At 44.2% G+C, this 19,963-nt stretch overlaps 1 protein-coding gene, 1 long non-coding RNA gene and 1 other non-coding gene across 3 annotated transcripts in view; 2 read left to right on the forward strand and 1 right to left on the reverse strand.

Moving 5' to 3' along the window:
* The first annotated feature begins 5,158 nt into the window (after positions 1-5,158).
* The window catches only part of MUC4 (mucin 4, cell surface associated), a 54,067-nt gene continuing 39,262 nt past the window's right edge, over positions 5,159-19,963 (forward strand). Inside the window, 1 exon segment of the mRNA XM_011385267.2 lies at positions 5,159-5,242. Coding sequence (XP_011383569.1) covers positions 5,161-5,242 — 82 coding nt within the window. The 5' untranslated portion in view covers positions 5,159-5,160.
* Positions 14,080-19,963, reverse strand: part of LOC105309173 — a 7,585-nt gene continuing 1,701 nt past the window's right edge. The window contains exons 2-3 of the long non-coding RNA XR_897368.2: positions 17,522-17,610; positions 14,080-15,197 (exon numbers count right to left, since the gene is read on the reverse strand). This is a non-coding gene — a long non-coding RNA (uncharacterized LOC105309173). The remainder of the gene's footprint in view (positions 15,198-17,521; positions 17,611-19,963) is intronic.
* On the forward strand, positions 14,518-14,636 carry LOC111733894. Its single transcript, XR_002778236.1, has one exon. It is a non-coding gene; the product is annotated as a 5S ribosomal RNA (ribosomal RNA).

Genomic DNA, 19,963 nt, shown 5'->3' on the forward strand with positions numbered 1-19,963 from the left:
ATCAGTTATGTAAACTGAGGTTGTAATGGATTAATGTGGGTACCACTCCAATGATCTGTGTCCTCAAAAGAAGAAAAAACAGACACAGACACACAGGAGAGAAGACAGCTATGTCATGATGGAGGCAGAGACTAGAGTGATGCAGCTGTAAGCCAAGGATGCCGGCAACCACCAGATGCTGAAGAGGCAGGAAGGATTCTTGTTTAGAGGCTTCAGAGGGTACATGTTTCTAACAACATCTTGATTTTAGACTTCTGGCCTTCAGAACTGTGAGAGAGAAAATAAATTTCTATTGTTTTAAGCCAGCAAGTTTCTGGTACTTTGTTCCAACAGCCCTGGGAAACTTCTACAGAGACCCCTCTCGGATTGCCCTCAATGAGTTTCCTCCATTGCCCAGCACACATTCAGACCCAGGGCCACAGACCACGAGGGCCTGTCATTAAATGTCTAGAGCCCCATGTCTAGAGCCCTCTACACTGTGACCCTATGAAGGCAGGGGCTGTGTCGAGCTCATCTCAGCATCTCCTGTGCCAGCCATACGTTCATGGAATAAGTTGACTATTGGAGTGCCAGGCTGACCCTTCATCTGAGTTCTGGTGCCTCCTCTGTTGCTAGGGAATTGGGGCTCACTGGGAGGCCCTGGCTCTGCTCCCCTTCCCTTCACTCCCTTCCCTCGGGCCTTCGCTTCTAGCTTCAGCTGATTTCTCTCCCTGGGGAGCAGGGGAAAGGCTGGGGCCTCACACCCCACCTAGCTTTTGCTCCCGGACTGTTTACATTTACATCTCCTGCTCTAATCTTCAGGCTAAATGTCTCCCCCCAACCCCTATTCTCTTTCAAATTCCTTCTGGATCATTTTCTTTAGAATATTCACTTGGACTATGTTTCAAGCCTCAGGCCTGGTAGTTAGTGGTCATGGATCACAGCTGGGAGCCCACTCAGAAAGGTGTTTTTGAGGGACTCCACCTGTTTCCCAATCTACCTGCAGAGTCCTTAATCTACCCATCATTTTCATCTCACCTCAGTAATTATCTCATTTTGCTGTTGGTTTTTCCTCTACCATTAGACTGTCAGCATTAGAGATTGAATGGGCCTGATTCTAGCTTCAGGAAATAAGCCTAAATACACAAGGAGCTTCAGGCACAAAAACTCTCATCTCTGTGTTACTTGTAATAGGGACAACTGTAAATAATCCAAGTGTCTAACAAAATTAAATAAGTTATGGTTGGCAGTCCACTCGATGGAATGTTATGCAGTCTGTAAAAGTATATGAATGAAGTATTTGTAGTAACAGGTTTAAAGTTACTGATAAAGTAGGAATTCAAATTTTATTTATGATATGATAGATTAAAACTATGTATATTTGCTATTCATGGGGGAGAGACTAGAAATCTATCAATGTACTGAGAGGGGTTTTTCTTGGGTGGTGAAACACCAGCGATGTTTTTCTTATCTCTACTTTTAAGTATTTTCCATATCTGCTATAATGACTGTGTATTACTTTTATAATGGGACAAACAACAACCAGTAAATTAAATTTTAAAAGACTATTTTAGGCCTGGGCTGGGCTCTCTGTCAGAACTCTGCGTTGGAGATCTCTGCCGGCCGCCCTGTCTGAGAGGACAGCCCATCATCGTTTAGTACCCATGACAACATTTCTGGGTGTTGCTGTAGACAGAGGTTTAGACTAGTGGCAGTGGTTCTGACTGGGGTGCTAGGAGTATGCAAAGACGACCTAACAAACATGGGTGGCAGCACGGCACAGCAGAAAAAGCACTGGAGACATGGGTTCGAGGCCACTTACCAACCGTGTAAACTTGGACACTGCACCTACTACTTACCAACTATGTGAACTTGGACACTCCCCTTTCTCTGAGCCTACACCTCTGCCTTGGTCAAATGAAGAGTGTGGGCTACATGATTGCCAAGGTCTCTTCCAGTTCTAAAATTACGTTGGTATATATATTTTTTCTTTCATAATTTAAAGAGGGAAGCCTAAACATAGAACACAGCAAATGTGGGCACACGGATTCTGGGTTTTTGACTTAGCTCTGTTGTTAACTTCCTGGCCTTAGTTTTTTCTTCTCCTTAAAGTTGACTGAATGGATAAATTTAGATTTCTGGGCCTCAAGTCAGTACTGCCTTTTAACCCCTGCCTGTGCACTCAGGATGGCCCCTCCTTCGTAGGGACCCCATACCTAGAAGAAGTTGCTTGAGTAGGCATTATGCTCCCATCAGCCTCAGAGGCAAAATGAGAAGGGAAATGAGCTAATCAATGGGACAATGCTCAGCACTGTTAGAGAAAAAGGCTGAGAAATCCAGTCCTGAGAGGATGGAGGCCTTCGTGTAGCCCAAACTCCAGAGCCCCTGTTTCACCAAGGCCTGGGAGCCAGGGCACAGAAGTGGGTTTCCTCTTCACCACCTTCGCTTCCTCCTCTACAGTGGCGCCAACACTAACGCACGACGCTCTCCTGATGAGGGGTTCGGTCGCTGGGCCCCGGCATCAATCCCATTGGTCTTTATCTTTTGCAGTGTGACAATCTTGTCTTGTCAAGCAAATCACATACTTCTCGTGGACAGGGACTGCAAGTAGCAGGGTGCGAGGCCCACAAGGCCCACACGCACCTTTGCTGAACTGTTGAGTAAGAAAGAGAAGTTGGAATTGTGCAGATCTGGGTTTGAATCTCAGCTCAGAGGGGCAGTTTCTGTATCAGTAAAATGGTCATCCTTTTTAAGTGAGCGTTTCAGGTTGTGTTTTAACATTTGTAAAGCACTTTAATGTTTATGAGTTCTTTCCAGTCTCACAACCTTTTGTGTAGGTGTTATTTGACTAGGAGTCTTTGCTGACCAAACTTTAGTCGGGCTCCTGAAACTTCTAGGCCCATCCGTGCATTTCCTTGTAAAATGAAGTTATAGCAAGAATCCTGCTAAGTCAGTTTAGCAAGAGTACCCCCTCCTCAATATTGATCTCCCCCAATGTCTGATCAGGGTCCTCATCCTCCATCATTCTCCTGTTGCTGTCTGATCACCCTGGCCTGTCTTTGGCAAAAAAAAAAAAAAAAAAAAATCCTGTTAGGTTGGTTTAGCCAGAACCCTCCTTACTCTTGATGTTTTCTCTTAGTAATTTCCTATCCACTGACCCCTCACCCTGCTCCTTGGCTATAAATTTCCATTTACCCGTGCTATATTTGGAGTTGAGCCTGGTACTATACTGAGGTCCCTTTCCTCCTACTGTAATAGTCTTGAATAAAATAGTCCTGAATAAAATTCCCCTATGATAATAGTCCTGAACACTTTTTACCACTTTAACCACTGTCCAGCTCTGGACTTTTTTTTTTTTTTTTTTTGACATGTTATCTCTATTTTATAGATAAGGAAAGCAAGGCTCAAAGAGGCTATGACTTGCCTTGGGTGGCAGAGCCCAAGCATCCTGATGTCCAGTTGGAGTCTTGGCCACTACAGCAGCCTCTGGAGAATGTTCTGTGCCTCTGGCCTCCCTTGCATTGAAAAAGGGAAAGTTATCTGTGTTAGGTCAACAAGATATCCAACTTTTACTTGGTCTAACCTGAAATGCTTTCCACGCCCCCTCCTCTGTAGATGGGAAACTGTAGTCCAGAGAATGTCACCAAATAAAACACACAGCAAATTAATAGGGAGAACTCATGAGCTAGAACTGACACAGAAAAATGATGAAAAAGGCCAAGTCTATGGTGTCTATGTAAGTTCTCTTCAGTGATATCCTCCTCCTATCCTGTCCAGGTGCTCTATGCCTAAAATCCCTCTTTACCTTTGTGAGTTTACTGCTCCCAGGAAAGAGTGGGATCAACTTGTACATGCAGATGTAGAGAGACCATGCTACTTCTCTGTAATATCTGAGTTATAATTGGAAGGTCAAACCTGGCTATAAGTGGACTTTTAGCTTCAGAAAGCAAGTAGCCAACAGGGTTAGTGTACCGTGGGGGGTTGGTAGGGGTGGGGCTTATGGTCCTCAGGCATCTATTCCTTGCTGGACAAGGCTGGTTCTTTCTGGGTATGTGGAAATGCTGACTTATCCTGGGCTGCGCAGTATCTGAGAGACTTAGCTCCCTGCTCTGGGAACAATCATTCCATAGACCACACTCATGTAATCAGGTCTCAAGGAACCAGAAACAGGGGTTCTCATTGCAGCAAAGGGTGGGGGAAGATCTCTATTGTTTTCCTTTTCAGAGCTACACAAACGACCTCCTCTCATCTTCAGAAATCTGGCCTGTCTGGAGTCCTATTCCTCACTGGTGCCTGTGAGTCTCAAAGGTCAAAATGAGGTGACCTGAGCTTGAAGGTCTCCAGAAGCACCTCCCTTTCCTCATGGGGGTCACAGTTACTTCTCCCCGGGTTCTACCCTCAACTCCGCTACCCATTCCAGATCTCTCAAGCTACTTTCTCAGGTTGCCTCCAGCTCTCCAGACCCTGGCTCTGTGCTCCCTCTCCTGGAAAGAAGATATCCACTATCTGGTGAGAGTCTACCGTGTGCCTGGCATGCATATGTTCTAAGCCCAATATTCCTTCCCAAAAGTCCCATACAGGGTATTTCTGATTTCAACCTCTCACCCGACATTGTTCCCCCTACTCCCCATGTTTCTTAGGTCTTCTTAAATCTCACTTTTTCTCCTGTTCATACAGCCTCAAACTCATTCCCTATTGGCCCCTTTCTTCCCTATGCTCCGCTGCACTTCTGGAATGACTCAGCTACCTCCCACCATAGCAGTCCAAAGCTCCAGTAGGACAGGGACTGTCCTTGGGGAGGCAGGAGAGGGCCTACGATCCCAGGCAGGAGGGTGGCCCTCTCATTTGCAGTGCATCACAGTTTCTATTCTCTCATATTTCCTCCCATCCCTCCTCCTACTTGGCTCAGGTTGACTAGCTGCAGAACAGTGAGTGTGTAAGGTTTTTATTTTTCCTGGTTGGGGAAGGAGGTGGAGATTGAAGAAAGAAAAGACGGGGCAAGGATGATTGGCATGAGGCTCCACCTTCTTTTGTCCTCCTCCCCTGGTACTCTGGCCCCTCAAGGAAAAACACCTGTTTCAGGCCAGCAGCTGGTGGGGACAGGTTCACTTCTGCTCCTCACACCTCTGCTCCTACGCTGAGGAACTTCCCAGAGGAGCCTGAGAGACTCTTTCTGGAGCCATGAGGGGGACCCGCTGGAGAAGGGTCCCCTGGGTATTCCTGATCTGCTTATGTTCCTGCCTCCTTTGGCCAGTGGTTCTGGGTAAGTGATGCACCTGGGGCAGCATTCTAGGGGCAAGATGGCTGATCCAGAGAGCCCATTAGGGGAGCTGGGGCCTGTCGAGAGGATGCGGGGTGGGGAAGAGAGAGAGACAGAGAGAGAAGTGAATGAACAGAGATTAGACAAGACAGGGAAAGAGAGGGAGAAGAATGCTAGAGAGAAGGGAAAAAAGATAGAGACAGAGAGAAGCAGAGACACATCTGGAGGCAGCAGTGCCCCGGTTTGGGGAAACCCAATGGGGGAATTGGCACTTATTTTGGAGAGAGAAAAGGGCAAGTAGGCAGAACTGTAGAATGAGAGACAGAGAGTTGAGGAGAGACTGACAGAGAAAAACAGAACAGCTGGGTAACAGAACCAGAAGAAAAACTTATATAAAGATGTAGAGACAGAGGAAAAGAGAGATGAGAAGCAGATGAATCAAAGCAAAATAGATACAGAGAGAGGAGAAAAATCAGAGGAAACAGGCAGAACTGAAAGGAAGGGATAGAACGGAAAGAAAGAGGCAGACTAGCTGGGAGAAACGAGGTGGGAACGAGAGGGCAGCTGAGATGTGGGCAGTCAACTTCATGCCTCTGATCTTGGGTTGAAAAGCCTCCTTTTGGGGGTAAGGTCCACAGGGCATGGCTCTTAGCCCTGGTGCTGGCCTTGGCCTCCCACACATCCCCACTTCTCCTTCACTTCTCCTTCGCATGTGGAGCTGGGGATAGGGTGGAAGCAAAGCCTTTCGAAGTCCCCTCTGCGTCCCCCACTCCTCTCCTCGCCACCTTCCAAGCTGCCTCTCTGGCTTTAGGATGAGGTTTCATTCTGTATTTCTGAACGTCTGAGTCTTTTGAGAGGTTCTGGGGCCCAGGAGAGAGTGAGGGGTCAGAAACCCATACCAAAGACATACTCACAGTTTCTTCCCCTGCTCAACAGGCCTAGGGGAGCTTCCACCCAAGAAATCATTTCTCGGGGAGTGGGTCAGAAGAAACAGGCTCTCTTACAGATAATAACAGACACAATGCTGGTGAAGGGGAATATTTCACCTTCTTTGAAATGTTTAAGGACTTGACTCAGAGCAAATGAAACAACCACTAACTCCTGAACTTTCCAACCACCCCCTGCCAACAACTCATCACACAGTCAGAAAACTGAGTCCAGAAGGAACCTTCAGAGCCTAGCCACTCAGAGTCTTGTCCTGGGGGTAAAATAGAGGGATGTAGAAGAAGGCATTTCCATGGGAGTCATGACCATGGGCAATGGGGAGAGGGTGGCTTGGAGTTAGGGACTCTGAGGCCTAGTCTTGGCATTGCCACTAACTGATCTGATTCCTGGAACCAGGTCCTATTATATCTCTCTCCAGGCTTTGGTTCCCCTATGTAAAAAGTGGAGAGGTGAATAGCATGACCTATGTGCTTAAGCTTTGATTTTCTGTGATTAGAAGTCAACACAAACAGTTTTTGGTGCCAGCTCCGCAGAGGATCCTATGTTAGAGTTGTCAAGCTCAAGAGGAGCCAGGAAGAGGAGCTCGGCGGAGAGGAGCTCGAAGGGGCAAGAACTGGGGTAGGAGTGAGCAGGGAAAGCCGAGGTGGGAGTGATGGGGTATGAGGGAGAGGAGGAGCAAAGGAGCATGAAGGTAGAAAGGAGTCCTCAGGATGATCCTGGAGAAGTGCAGGGATGCCCTGGACCACTGAATCCTCTGCGTTTTTGAAGGGTTTAAAATGGAGCGGGGCCAGGAAAGGAGGTGGGGGAGCCCAAGCATCTGATCGAGTACCAGAGGACCTTGGAAGGAAAAGTAGTCTCCATGAGACAGGGAGTTAGTCCCCCACATCTATTCAGGAAACTTCTGGGCAAGTGCAAACTGGTCAGTCTCATTCCCTTGGATCCCTGAGGGGAGCCTATGGGTGACCTGCCTATGTTTGAATCTAGGGTCTATTTCCACACTCGCCGCCAGCACTCTCACCCAGGCACCACTGGAGCAGGTTCAGAGCCTCTGCCCACAAAGAGGGAGAAACCCCCGTGGGAAGGGCTTCCCGGGGGGGAAAGCCCTGGCTCTCAACTGTGAAAGATGTAAAGGAGGGTGAACACCGGCAGGCTGGATAGGGAGCCAGCGGAAACTCAGCAGCTACCAATGGTTCCTGGCAGGAATGACTCAGAAGGAAGCCTAGAAACCCTGATTCCATGCCCTACAGTAAGGAAACTGGGTCAAAACATGCTTCAGTCTCCAATACTATCAGTGGCCCAGTAACCGAGTAGCCACCGCCCTATTGGGCCACTGGGAGGTAATGAGACTGTAGCAAGTACAGGACAGGGGAGATCCACAGTCACAGAAGGCCCCGGAGGGAAGAGTCTCCTCTCTCTCTCTCAGAGAACCTCAAATCTGTCTGTCGGTCTGAGAGAGGCCTACCTAACTTGCCAGCAAGGACATCAAAACTCTCTGCAGGCTATCTGCCCCCAACCTCCCACCCCTAGGAAACCCTCGCTGTGCTTGGGGATACCCAAAAGGAGAGAATCCCTGAACAAGAGATTCTGACAAGAAAAGCAATCAAATTTAGGCCAATGGTTAAGCAAAATGTATAGTAAAGAGTGGGAATTTCATATCTGAAGATCCGTGTCAGCATTGCCATTTACCAGCCCAGGGGACATGAGAAAAGTCCCTTTAATTCAGTGTCTTCATCAGCAAGATGGTTCAAATGGGAAGAGGCTATTTCATAGGGTTGTGGAGAGGGTAAAATGAAGTAGCATCTGGTATAATGTATAAGAGCCATGAAATCTTGTTTGAGAGATGGACCACTCCATTTTAGGAGATTGAAGGGTGATAAGGGTGATGAAGCCAGGAATGGCATGGGCACCTCTGTTGTCTCAGAGGCATTTTCATTCATCCAAGATCCTCTAATCTCTAAAAAACCTCTCCGTCTTTCCTGTAGGTTTGTAATGGCCAGCTTAATTTATTCAGAATTTGGCTTATTTTACTAACCGACTAAAATAAATACCAGCTCTGCCATCAGTCAGAGGCCCTGCTTGAGCTGACACCACTGCTTCATGGTTCAGTGGCATGGTTCATGGCAATCTCCTCCACACCTTTGGTTTCTGGGCTCAGCTCCGAAGGCAGAAGCTGTCCTGGCAGTGCCTGACATGCGAGTGATTTATGTCTTCATTGCCAGGAGAGGCCAAGAAGCGGTTAGCCTTTTATGTACATGAACAAGTGGGTTTGCTACTGTGTCTGTTCTCTGGGTTCTCAAGACCACTAAAGGCTTCAGGTGGGCACGTAATGTAGCTCTCAGAGCCACTTCTCCAAAGACCAAGACTGAAGATGTGATAGGCTAACTCTCTTCTTACTTCCAGCCTGTTGTCTCGATTGTTCATCTTTCTTTCTACTAAGCTGAATTTGTGGCAAGCAGATACTTAATCATTATTGTATCCCCACCACTGAGGAGTTGATTTGAAATGCATTCAATGTGTTGGCACTTAGAGGTTTAAGTACTCAATGTTTTCCTTTAGACTAAACAGGCCTCAGGAACTGGGCATCTGTGTTTGTACATGTGGCCTCCACAACCATGGCTTTGCGTATATGGAGGGCACTGGCTTGTGCTGCAGGCAGTTTAGTTCTCCACGTGTGCATTTACAGACATCTACTCTACACAGATACCCCCAATTAAATTTGCTGTTTGAGTTCTAAAAGTCTTGTTGATGGTGGGTGTGGGGGAATTCAGAATAGGAAAGAGTTCACTTGCTGAATTTCTACTTGTGCCAAGTGCTCTGGACACAAAGATCTCATGGTTCCTGCCTCCAAAGGTTGTTTAAGGCCACACGGCCCATAAGCAGGGCAGTTGGGACTAGAATCCAGTATCCCGACTCCTCATTCACTGAGTTTGCATTGCAACTCACAACCTTCCACAAACCTTCAAACCAGCCCAGCCCATTAATGGAGGAAGAACAGAAGCATTCACAACCCCTGCTGAGATATCCATTTATTCATTTGTCCATACATTTGTCACTTAAACTACTATCTAAGCAGTGCCTACCACGTACCCAAAATTGTTTTAGGGCAGCACTGTACGTACAGTGAAGGATGGAGCAAACAGGGCCCAGCCTCTTAGAGCTAAGATCTAGCATACTGAGAGACATGAAAGAATTACAGAAAAATTCCCAACTACAAATGTAGTGTTATGTTGAATAAATATTGTGATGAGAGTAAAATAGGGAGACTTTATTTAGATTAGTAAGTCCAGGAAGGACTCTGAGGAAGTGCTGTACCTACAAGCTGAGTCTCGAAGGCCGAGTAGTAAACCAGGTGGAAGAAGGTGGCGGACCGGCAAGAAAGCATGAGCTAGGCAGGGGGAAATGTGCAGACAAGAAAGAGTTTGACCCTTTGGAGGACTTGAAAAAGGTAGGCAGGTGCTAGATCATGAAGGGCCTTGTAAGCCATGTAATGGGCTGTGGATTTTAAGAAACTAAAATGGGCAGAGAGTGAAGAGGTTTAGATAAAGGAGTGACATGATCAGATTTGAACCCTGGAATGATTGCTCTGGATGCTATAGAAGAAAATGGATTGGAAGTGGGAAAGGGTGAAATAGGAGACCAGGTAGGAACTGGCTGCAGGATTTTAGGCAGAAGATGTTGTGGCTTGGCCTGGTGGTAGCAGTGGAGATATGGAAAGGGAGTGGACAAGTGTAAAAATGGTAGCATGCGGAGGTTCTGCCCTAATAAGGACACAGTCACAGAGCTTCCTGCCTTTGCCAGGATCTCAGAAATCTGTACAGACCAAGATAAGAGGCAGCACAGAGTGCCGTCTATTGACCTTATGTTCTGAGCTAAGCACTTTACATATTGGTTTACCATTATCTACCATCATCCCACCTTAATAGATAAGGATCCCAAGCCTCAGAGAGGTCAAGTAACTAGCCCATCACATAGTGAATGTTGGTCAATTTGACTGTAGAACCTATGCTCTTAATCCCTCCTTGTCCTTGTCAGATTTTGCTGTTATTCGTCCATCTCAGGCTCAGAAAAGACTTTGTTAGGGGGTGTCAGAAACACCATGTCTGTCAGGAATCACCAAATCACAATGGTTATGACAATATTGCTTTCCCACTTTATTCCCTTCTCCCCCAAATCAAAGACCAGCTGACCTGTGTGCTGAGGAAACTAGAGTATCAAAAAAGTCACTAACATCATTGCAGCTTTCTCAAGCATCCCTTTCCTTATCCTTACTAGTAAACGGAACCACCCCCTTTGAGCTGACCTCAAAATTTTACGTCAATAATATCAAAGAAAGTGATTTAGAATCCATCCTTCACAGTCAGCTCCAAGGCAAGAAACTTGCCTTTGAACTTATCACCTAAGTCACACCTCAAACAATCCGCCTATCAACCAGGCATTTCTTCACCTTGGATATCACCACAGGTCATTTGACCCGGTTTCTCCCATTGTCTGGTGTGACAGAATGAAGTTTACTCTGGTGATAAGCTCAGAAGCTCCAGAACCAAGTCAAGAAGTGTCAATACCCAGCGTTGACCCTATGCTCAGCAGCACAGCTTCAACTTTCTTTTTCCCCATGCCTTCCTCTCCTCAGAAGTTCAATCTCTAGCCTCCACCATCTTGATTTTGGAGGTCTTCTCTTCTTGGCCCCCACGAGAGACAGGCACACCCATCTAGCCTAGGGTTGCCCTCAGGAGTTTGGCTACCTTTTGCCTCAGTGCTAGCCACAACCGGCAGGCTGCAACCATCATGTCGGCCTCCTCTTGGCCCCAGGACCAATGTTATAGTCAAAGGAGAAACAGGTGCAACCTCATTCTCTCTCCAACCTCAGCTAAAGGAACCAAAGACCAGGGGATGGGGACACATGACTTCTTTTGTTCAACAGATGTCTATGAAATAATTCCTGTGTGCCAGGTACTACAGACATCATGAGATCAGTGATCCTAAGGGCATTTTGAGGTAGCATCTTTCCTCACCTTGCATTCTAGGAACAATAGAGAAAATATATCCAGCGATCACAATCGCAGTTCCTGTTTCCTGCAAGATAACAGCAGGAACACAAACCATTGTCGCTTGTCATAGTCCCTACAGCATCAGCTCCAACACCCATCACATCCATCGTCCTTGAGGGGCAGCTCTTGGAACTTCCCAGCTCCTAAACCCTGACCACAGAGATGCAGAAGCCTGAAATCACCCGCTGCCCAGGAAACACTCAGAAATTTCAGTCTTTAGTCACCAAGAATTTCTGAGGGCATGACAGAGTCTTCATCTTGTCCTGGGAAGTGCAGACTTGTGTGTGAGCATCTGTGAGAGGGGCTGAGGCTGCATCCCTATGTGATGAGAATGGGGGCTATGCTGATTCTGAAGCTGAGACAAGTATAAACAGCCCTTGGCTCCCTACATAGGGTAGTTCTGCCTCCCTCCAACTTCTCTATACCTTTCAGAGCGCCTGCTGCCCATCTGGGAGTCAATTTTTTCTTCAAAGCTATTCTTACAATTAGGTGCTTGGCTCTATACTGCCCTAGGCACAACCTGGCCAAGAGCTCCACGAATCAGGAAATAAGAGCAGAAAAGTGAAACTTTGTGGGCGACATGGCTAATGGGTTCCTCACCTCCAGTTCCAGGAATAACTCAGAACAAACAAACCATGCATCAAAAATAAGTCTCTGCCCACAGTAAATAAATCTTCACGTAAGACACAGGCTTTGTTTTCTCTTCAGGGAGTGGCTTCACCACTCTGTGGAAACGCTATCTCCCACCATCATCACCACTTCTGCCACCACTCCTTTACCCGAGTCAACAACACACCCATCACCTCCTCATACCTGTGGAGTCACTAGAAGGCCACACAAGAGAAATGATGCATATTAACATCACCAACCTTGCAGCCTGGAAAGGACTAAGGGAAAGGACTAAGACAACTGCTGGACATCTCCCACCAGACACAGTTCAAAGGGAGAAAAACAACACCTTACTGAGTGCTCTCTGACTCCAGCGGTAGCAGAGAAACCTATGGGGGTTTCCAGGGATCAGAGGGAGGAACACCTCCCCCTCAGTGCCAGCTCCAGTGCTCTCCCTGTCCCTGGATGCAGGCTCCTCCTTTGAGAGAACTTCTTAAAAACTATCCATTTTAAGCAATATCGCACATATCTTTTGACAGCAGTCTTGTCACCCCAAGGAGTCAAGAGCCATCACAACTCACTCTGACATCATCATAGAAAGGGAGACACCAGGAAAATTGGCAGAAATATCCTGCTGTCACATCATTTGCCCCTGAAAATGTGCCAGACTTGTTCTCAGGCTCAGACCACTGAGCATGTGGCAGACCAAGAACTCAGGGAAGGTCAGTCACTATTTCTCCATCCCTTGCTTCAGCTCTCCTGAGATAGGCTTAGAAGAGCTCAACTGTGGAGAGGCCATGCACACAATGACTGTCCCATAGCTGAGCACCAGCTCACACCTTCTAAGTCTTTACTCTTACCTTCGGGCCCCAGTCCTGTCACTTACAAAATATGTAATGTTGGGTAAGTCACATAGCCTTTCCAAATCTCAGTTTCCTCATCTGTGAAACTACAACTAAGAGAAACTCTGAAGAACTATACAAATATGCGGCATCGACATTTTTATCACGTATAGAGTCAAAATGTGCCTAGTGAGAGAAGTACAAAAGAAATCCCAGGTCAATTAATCACAAGTCAGTTGACACTCAAGAACTCAAAGTGAAGACGATGTCTTCCAAAGAAACCGCCTTGGTAATGGGCATTTTTTATTACAGAAATCATTCTGCAGTGCAGATAGACCCATTGACAAAATTCTTGAACACTCTTCTCAGCCACAACCAGAGGAAGGTCAGCCAGTACCAAATCACCTCTCTCTGAGGACACATGCTTCAGGATCCTTGTTTCCCTATCACAGTTGTGAGAGGATGACAGGAACCTATATCTATATCCTTGGCTCCAATAAAACAATGAGACCGGTGCCCTTAGGATCCAAGCAACTGCCTTCCAGGGCAGGCAATACAGGCAATTTCTTTTTTCTTTTCTTTTTTTAACACCTAAGGGAATTTTAAAGATTATATATGTATTATTGGGAAACAAAATCACAAGGCAAAAAAAGTTGGGGAGCTTTGATTTAGAAAACTGTTTTTTAGTTACTTTTTCCTCCCTTGCTATAACAACATTCTTTGTGATCCGGTAAATTGTTTTGTTTTGTTTTGTTTTTTTAAAGCCTCAACAAAGTCAATATTGATCACATGAATTGATCTGTTCAAAGACATTTGTTAGTCATAAATTATTATTCCTCCTGCCTTTCTACCATGTACTTAATAACATACAATTTTCACGAGTTTGCCAGGTAATTGCCGCTTGGGCAATCCACCCATCCTCTGGCACAGCGCTCTTGTTTCATATTCAGCTATTTTATCAAATGGAATGGTTAGTGCTATTCTATTTTGATTTGTCCATTAGATCAAGGGAATCCTGTACATTTACGGCTATTTACTTTATTCCAAGGCTTAAGGCTATATCCCTAATCCCACAGGGCAAATATATGCCAGTTATATAAGAAATAGGAAGTGTGGGTGACTTATATAGCACTTCAAAATATATATAGTACACTGTAGTGGGTCAGTTACATCCATTATTGTGGTATATTTAGATATCTTTGACCTGATTGCATTAAAAGACTGTTTTAAAGTGGGAAACTTCCTCAAAATAGTGAAGATGAAACAAAGAAGTGAGCACTTTTACTGTACTTTATCCTTTCTGAGCAGTTTGTCTGAGGTAATAATCAAATGAGCTCATTGATTTTCCATATTTATTTTATGAATGAAGTTTACTCTGTTAATACATTTCATATAATTTATTGTTTATACATTTCATATAATTTATAATTGATTTTAAAGAGTCATACTCTTAAAGTTTTTTTTTTTTGGGTGGGGAGCTCATCTAACATCTTAGTTGTTAACCTAACTTTACATACTTTGTGAAGTTTCTTATGCATACTTAAATATCTTTCTACCTGTAAAAATGTAAATGTTGGATCACTCACTATTATGCACCAATATCTCTAATAGAAAAAATTAATTCAAACAGATTTAGACTAAACTGAAACGAATATAACTGGTCTTCCTGTCTCCAGTTCCCACGAGTCTGTTACACCCGGCTTCTAACTGTCTACCTTATATCTACTACACTCCTGAAAGCCCTCCAAACGTTTCTAGATCTTAGCAGTTACACAAATCCTATTCCATGAGACTCAACATAAGTATGCCTATCACAATTCGAATTACATTCAAAGTCTACGGCCATACCATCCTGAACGTGCCCGATCTCATCTGATCTCAGAAGCTAAGCAGGGTCGGGCCTGGTTAGTGCTTGGATGGGAGACCACCTAGGAACACCAGGCGCTGTAGGCGTTTAAAAAAAAAAATTACGTTCAAAACTGTAAAATGATCAATTAAAAAAAAATGGCTCCCGCCCACTTCCTCTTTTATTCAATGTCGGTTCTCATCTATTTCAACAATAAGTACATTGTATTCAAAAAGATGAGGAAGGTGGTGAAGGTTGTGAAGAGAGGACCTATTTTTTCTTAAGGATACAAAGAGTGGAGTTCTTTCAGATTCATGCCAGTGAAATAATAGGGGCAAGAATAGAATCAGAGAGAATAAGAAAATAGAATTTGGAAAGGGAAAAATAAGTAATTAAGCAGACAATGAGATAAGAGAGACACTACAGCCACGGGATACATTCGAGGACCCATCCAGTCCACAAAGAAAGAGGTGACCTCTGACCGCAGTGCACCGGAAGCCGGCTCATCAGTCACCGGCCATGTGTAATCTGTTCAGCATGAGGAGGCTTTATGGAGAAGTGCACAAGCTGGTGCTGATCTCCCAACACAAGTTTCTTCTGATGAAAAGGATCAAGTATCTCTCGAAGAGTGTATGGTGGCACAGCTTGGCTCGAGCTTTGTAGATGCTCTATGGGAGAAACAATGAGACCAGAACAAATGGCATCTGCTTGGGGCAGTTGCACGTATCTTGCTGGGTGGTAAGTGACTGTGTCTCAGCCTAGGCTCTCTTCCACCCAGTCAGCCCTGACTTCACTCCTCCGCCTCCAGCTCTGGCGCCCCCCGGAACTCAGCTCTCCCCACTCAGGATGCAGCTCAGAGTCAGCTCCCCACCTCACTGCACCCCATTTCCAGCTCTGCCTCACTTGCTCACCGGGTTCTGGCTCCCTGGGCACAGGCATTTTGTAAAGCCATTCCTGTAAGGAGGCAATATAAGAAACTCGCCTTCCTGGTTCCCATAGTCGAAGATAAATCCAGCCATGGTGAAAGCTAAGAGTCAAGGTGGGGAACGGAGGAATCAGAAGAAGCAGTTAAGAGGCTGCTGCCATAGTTAGAGTAATGAGAGTAACGTAGCAAAGTGAACAGGGGACCGTGATGGGAGAAACATTTTAGATTAATCGTATGTTTGGGATAAGAAAGGGAGAGGAATCCAAGATGACTCAGGGGTTTCTGGCCTGCATATCTGGGGGACTGATGCTACAATTAACATAAGGAAGGAAAATAGAAGAAATAGTTCAAGAAAAAATTCACCTTCGATATGGTGCATTTGACAGGCCAGCCAGGAAATTGCTGGAAAGGTGAGTCTAGAAAATGGATGTGAAGTTAGGGTAGAATTATAGATTTGTAAGGCATGAAAGATGCAATTTAGCCAGAGAGAAAGTGTAAGAGAGGGAGAGGGCTGGAAATGATACCCATAAGGCTGACTTCTTCTGGGAGCTGAGAAGAGAAGCGGCAGAGGGAACAGAAGGAACAGAGAAAGTTGTGCGGAGAAGACTCATTCAGCTTCAAGGAGAGCAATGCCATGCAGATGTCAAGGGACACTGTTCAAGGACAGACTATTGAAGTAGTTGCTCAATAAATATTTGTTAATGAATGAATAGATGGATGGTGCCAAATTTCACAGAGACTAATGGGGCCTGAGAAGGAAATTGTTTGTGGTGATTAGGAAGGAGTTTTTGGTAACTTTTGAGAAAAGTGGTTTTAGTGAGATGATTCAGGTGTGAGGAGTAGTTGAAAAAGAGGTGAAAAGTATAGACCCCTCTTTCAGGATGCTCATGGGTGAAACAAAAGATGGGAATAAGGAGGACACAGAAGATGAAAGACTTTTATTTTAAATTAAGAGAGACCTAAACGTGATTGTCAGCAGAAGAGAAGGCGTGAGTAAAGAGACTCTTGGACAGAAAAGTAATGGACTGAGCCATCTGAGGGAGGATGGGAACAAACACAGCAGTGTGTGTGTGTGTGTGTGTGTGTGTGTGTGTGCGCGTGCCTACAGCCTTTGAGGGGAGATTTAGCCTCTCTTCTGATGTAGGATAAGGGACATTTCCTGGTTCTGGGACATCAAAGGAAATCATGTTAAATGGCTTTAGTCTTTCTAGTGAAGTAAAAAATGAAGTGTCATAAAGAAAGGAAGGAGAGGAGGGAAGAAAAAAGGAGAGGAGAGACCTGTTTCTCTCAAATATCAACTCTTTACAGTCAAATCCCTAGCTCTCTGCTCTGCAAGTATGTATTTGGCCAGAACAACAGACTTTGGTTGTGTAACAATCTGTTGGAAACCCAAGAGCCTGACTTACACTCTGGTAAAAGACAAGGTCAGTGCATTCCAGCAAAGCTTGAGCAGCAAGAATAAGGCTGATAATATTCTTTAAAACAAAGTTTGATCAAGACCCCAGATTTCTGTGCCTTACAACTTCAATAAGGTGGTTTTAGCTGACACAAAATTTTAAGAGCAGATATTATTATTTTATTTTAAGATGTTTCTTAAAATGTGGTCCATAGACCACCTGAATCAGAATCACCCGAGGTATGTGTTAAAATGCAGATTCCTGGACCCCACCTCCATACATAGAGACTCTCGTCATGGTCCTCAGAGTACACTTTTATATGCTCCCCCAGGGATTCGAATGCACCCTATCTTTTAAGAATAACTTTCTTACCAAAAAGAACTTCTCTGTAGCCCTCCCCCGCTCACCAGGATTTCTTGCTGAAGAATAACCTACTCAAGTTTAGTAGGCTGGGTTACCTGCAAACTCTTTTCCTTAATAGCTAAATAATCCGTAAAGGAGTGGCTTAAGCTATGCTGTTTTACGGTGGTGAAAGACAAACACAACACTGTAGTTTTGATGTAACTACTGCTAATCTTTTCTTCTAGCAACAAGCCCAACAGATTTAGAGACTTATTAAGACTGCACCTGCTCTCTTCCCTACACAACATTATGACACGAAGGGGCTTACCTTTCTGTTCGATGGAGCAGGAGACTCTAATCAGCTTGGCCCACGATTAGCCAGTTCTTTACATAAAGATTCAAAAGGAGGATACAGTCCTGTTTGACAAGATTTAAAATTGGTACTATGGAGCAAATATTTTTTCAAAGGGAAAGGGTATTGGGAAACAGGTACACTCTCATATATTGCTAATGAGACTGTAAATTGGCACTACTTTGCTGCAAAGAAATTTAGCAGTCTGTATTAATGACTTAAAAATTTTTATAAAGCATTAACCAGTAATTTTACTTAGAGAAATTTATGTTAAGGAAATGAGCTGAAATAATGAAAATAAAACAAAATATTATACGCAAAGATAATCATCAAACTTTATTTTTAATAACAACAAATTAAAAACTGCCTGTGTCCAACAGTAAGTTAATTATGAGTTATCTTTATGATGGAACAGTATTTAATGTGTAAGGTGATGTCCAGTGTTCTATTAGTGACATGGACACATATACACACACACTGTCAAACATACATACCAGCAACACATGGAACAAGCATAAAGTAAGATTTATTCAGGAAAAACTTCCAAGCAAAGAAGCAGTAGAGTGCATGATCCCTAAGCTCTCTTTATGTCACAGAGAGGTGGTGGTTTCAGCTGGACACATTGAGGGAAATGCTCCAGGAGAAAGATCCAGCTCTGTACTGCTGCTGTGATATGGGAATGGTAACAATGAACGTTTTCAGGCTGAGAGAATGCCTCGTTGGGTCCTCCAGAGTTTAGCAAGGGGAGTTTGCATACAACACCCAAGGTCTTTTTGTTGGGATTAGCTAGCCTGGTCCCCCTGAACCAGCTCTTCCATGCTTCCAAAAGGGGAAAAAGAAAGAACTATCAATCTAAAACATAAGATTTGTCTATCTTCAGGCTATATTTACAAAGAATTAAAACACAAAGAAATGCTTATGATATGAGGTAAAGTTTAAAAAATGGGATACAAAATTAAATATACTAGATAAGCTAAACTACATTTTTTAAAGCATAGAAGAGATTCCTTAAAAAACACAACAATGTGGTTGTCTGTATAGTGAGATTATGGGGTTCTGGTCTTTTAATTATATTTTGCAATTTTCATTTAATGAGCATGTCTCCCTCGGTATAGTTCACGGTGTATAATCCTTTTAATATGCTGCTGAATTTGGTTTGCTGCTATTTTGTTGAGAATTTTTGCATTAATATTCATTAGAAATATTGGTCATAATGGATATAGTTTTCTTTTCTTGTAGCATCTTTGTCTGGGTTTGGTATCAGGGTAATGCTCGCCTAAAAAAAGTTAGGAAGTGTTATTTCCTCTTCAATTTATTGGAAAAGTTTGAGAAAGATTAGCATTAGTTCCTCAAATGTTTGGTAGAATTCTCCAGTGAAGCCATCAGGTCCAGGGTTTTTCTTTGTTAGGAGATTTTTGATTGCTGATTCAGTCTCCTTACAAGATATAGCAGTGGTCCCCAATCTTTTTGGCACCAGGGACCAGTGCTCCTATGAGAATCTAATGCCTGATAATCTGAGGTGAAGCTGAGGTGGTAATGCTAGCGCTGGGGAGCGGCTACAAAAACAGATGAAGCTTTGTTGGCTCACCTGCCACTCACCTCTACTGTACGGCCCAGTTCCTAAGAGGCCACAGACCGGCATCGTCCACTGTCCGGAAGTTAGGGACCCCTGAGTTACAATTCTATTCAGATTTTTTATTTCTTCATGATTTAGTCTTGGTAGGTTCATGATTCTAGGAAACACATTGACTTCCTCATCTTGTTTACTCAATTTGTTGGTGTAGGATTATTCATAGTATTCTCTTATAATTCTTTTTATCTGTGTAGAATTGGTAATACTGTCTCCACCTTCACTTCTGATTTTAGTAATTTGAGTCTTTCTTTTTTTCTTAGTCCATCTAACTAAAAGTTTGTCAATTATACTGATCTTTTCAAAGAATCAAGTTTTGGTTTCACTGATTTTTCTCTATTGTTTTTCTATTCTCTATTTCAATTATCTCTGCTCTAATCTTTTTTAAAAAAAATTTTTCACAGCTTTATGGATATATAATAGACAATTAGTTGCTCATATTTACATTGTACAATTCAATGAGTTTTTCGATTTTAGTTGACACAAAATAATATACCAGTTTCAGTTGTACAACCTAGTAATCAGAGATCCACATAACTTGCAAAGTGGCCACTCCACTAAATCTAGTACCCTTCTTTCCCCTTACATATTTATTACATGTCCGTTTCTATGTACTAAGCAAAGCTCCTTAGTCTTCTGGTCTTATTAGCATAGCTTTGTTTAGTAGGTGTCCAGGAGCACAATCCTGAGAGGAGTTCAGCTACAGGCCAAGTTTAGCCCCAGCCTGTGCCCCTCTCGAGCCACCTGTTAAGATTCAGCAAGCAATCCACAGATGCTGTGCTTATCGT

The sequence above is a fragment of the Pteropus vampyrus genome, unplaced genomic scaffold (assembly GCF_000151845.1).
Source record: "Pteropus vampyrus isolate Shadow unplaced genomic scaffold, Pvam_2.0 Scaffold680, whole genome shotgun sequence".
NCBI lineage: Eukaryota > Metazoa > Chordata > Mammalia > Chiroptera > Pteropodidae > Pteropus > Pteropus vampyrus.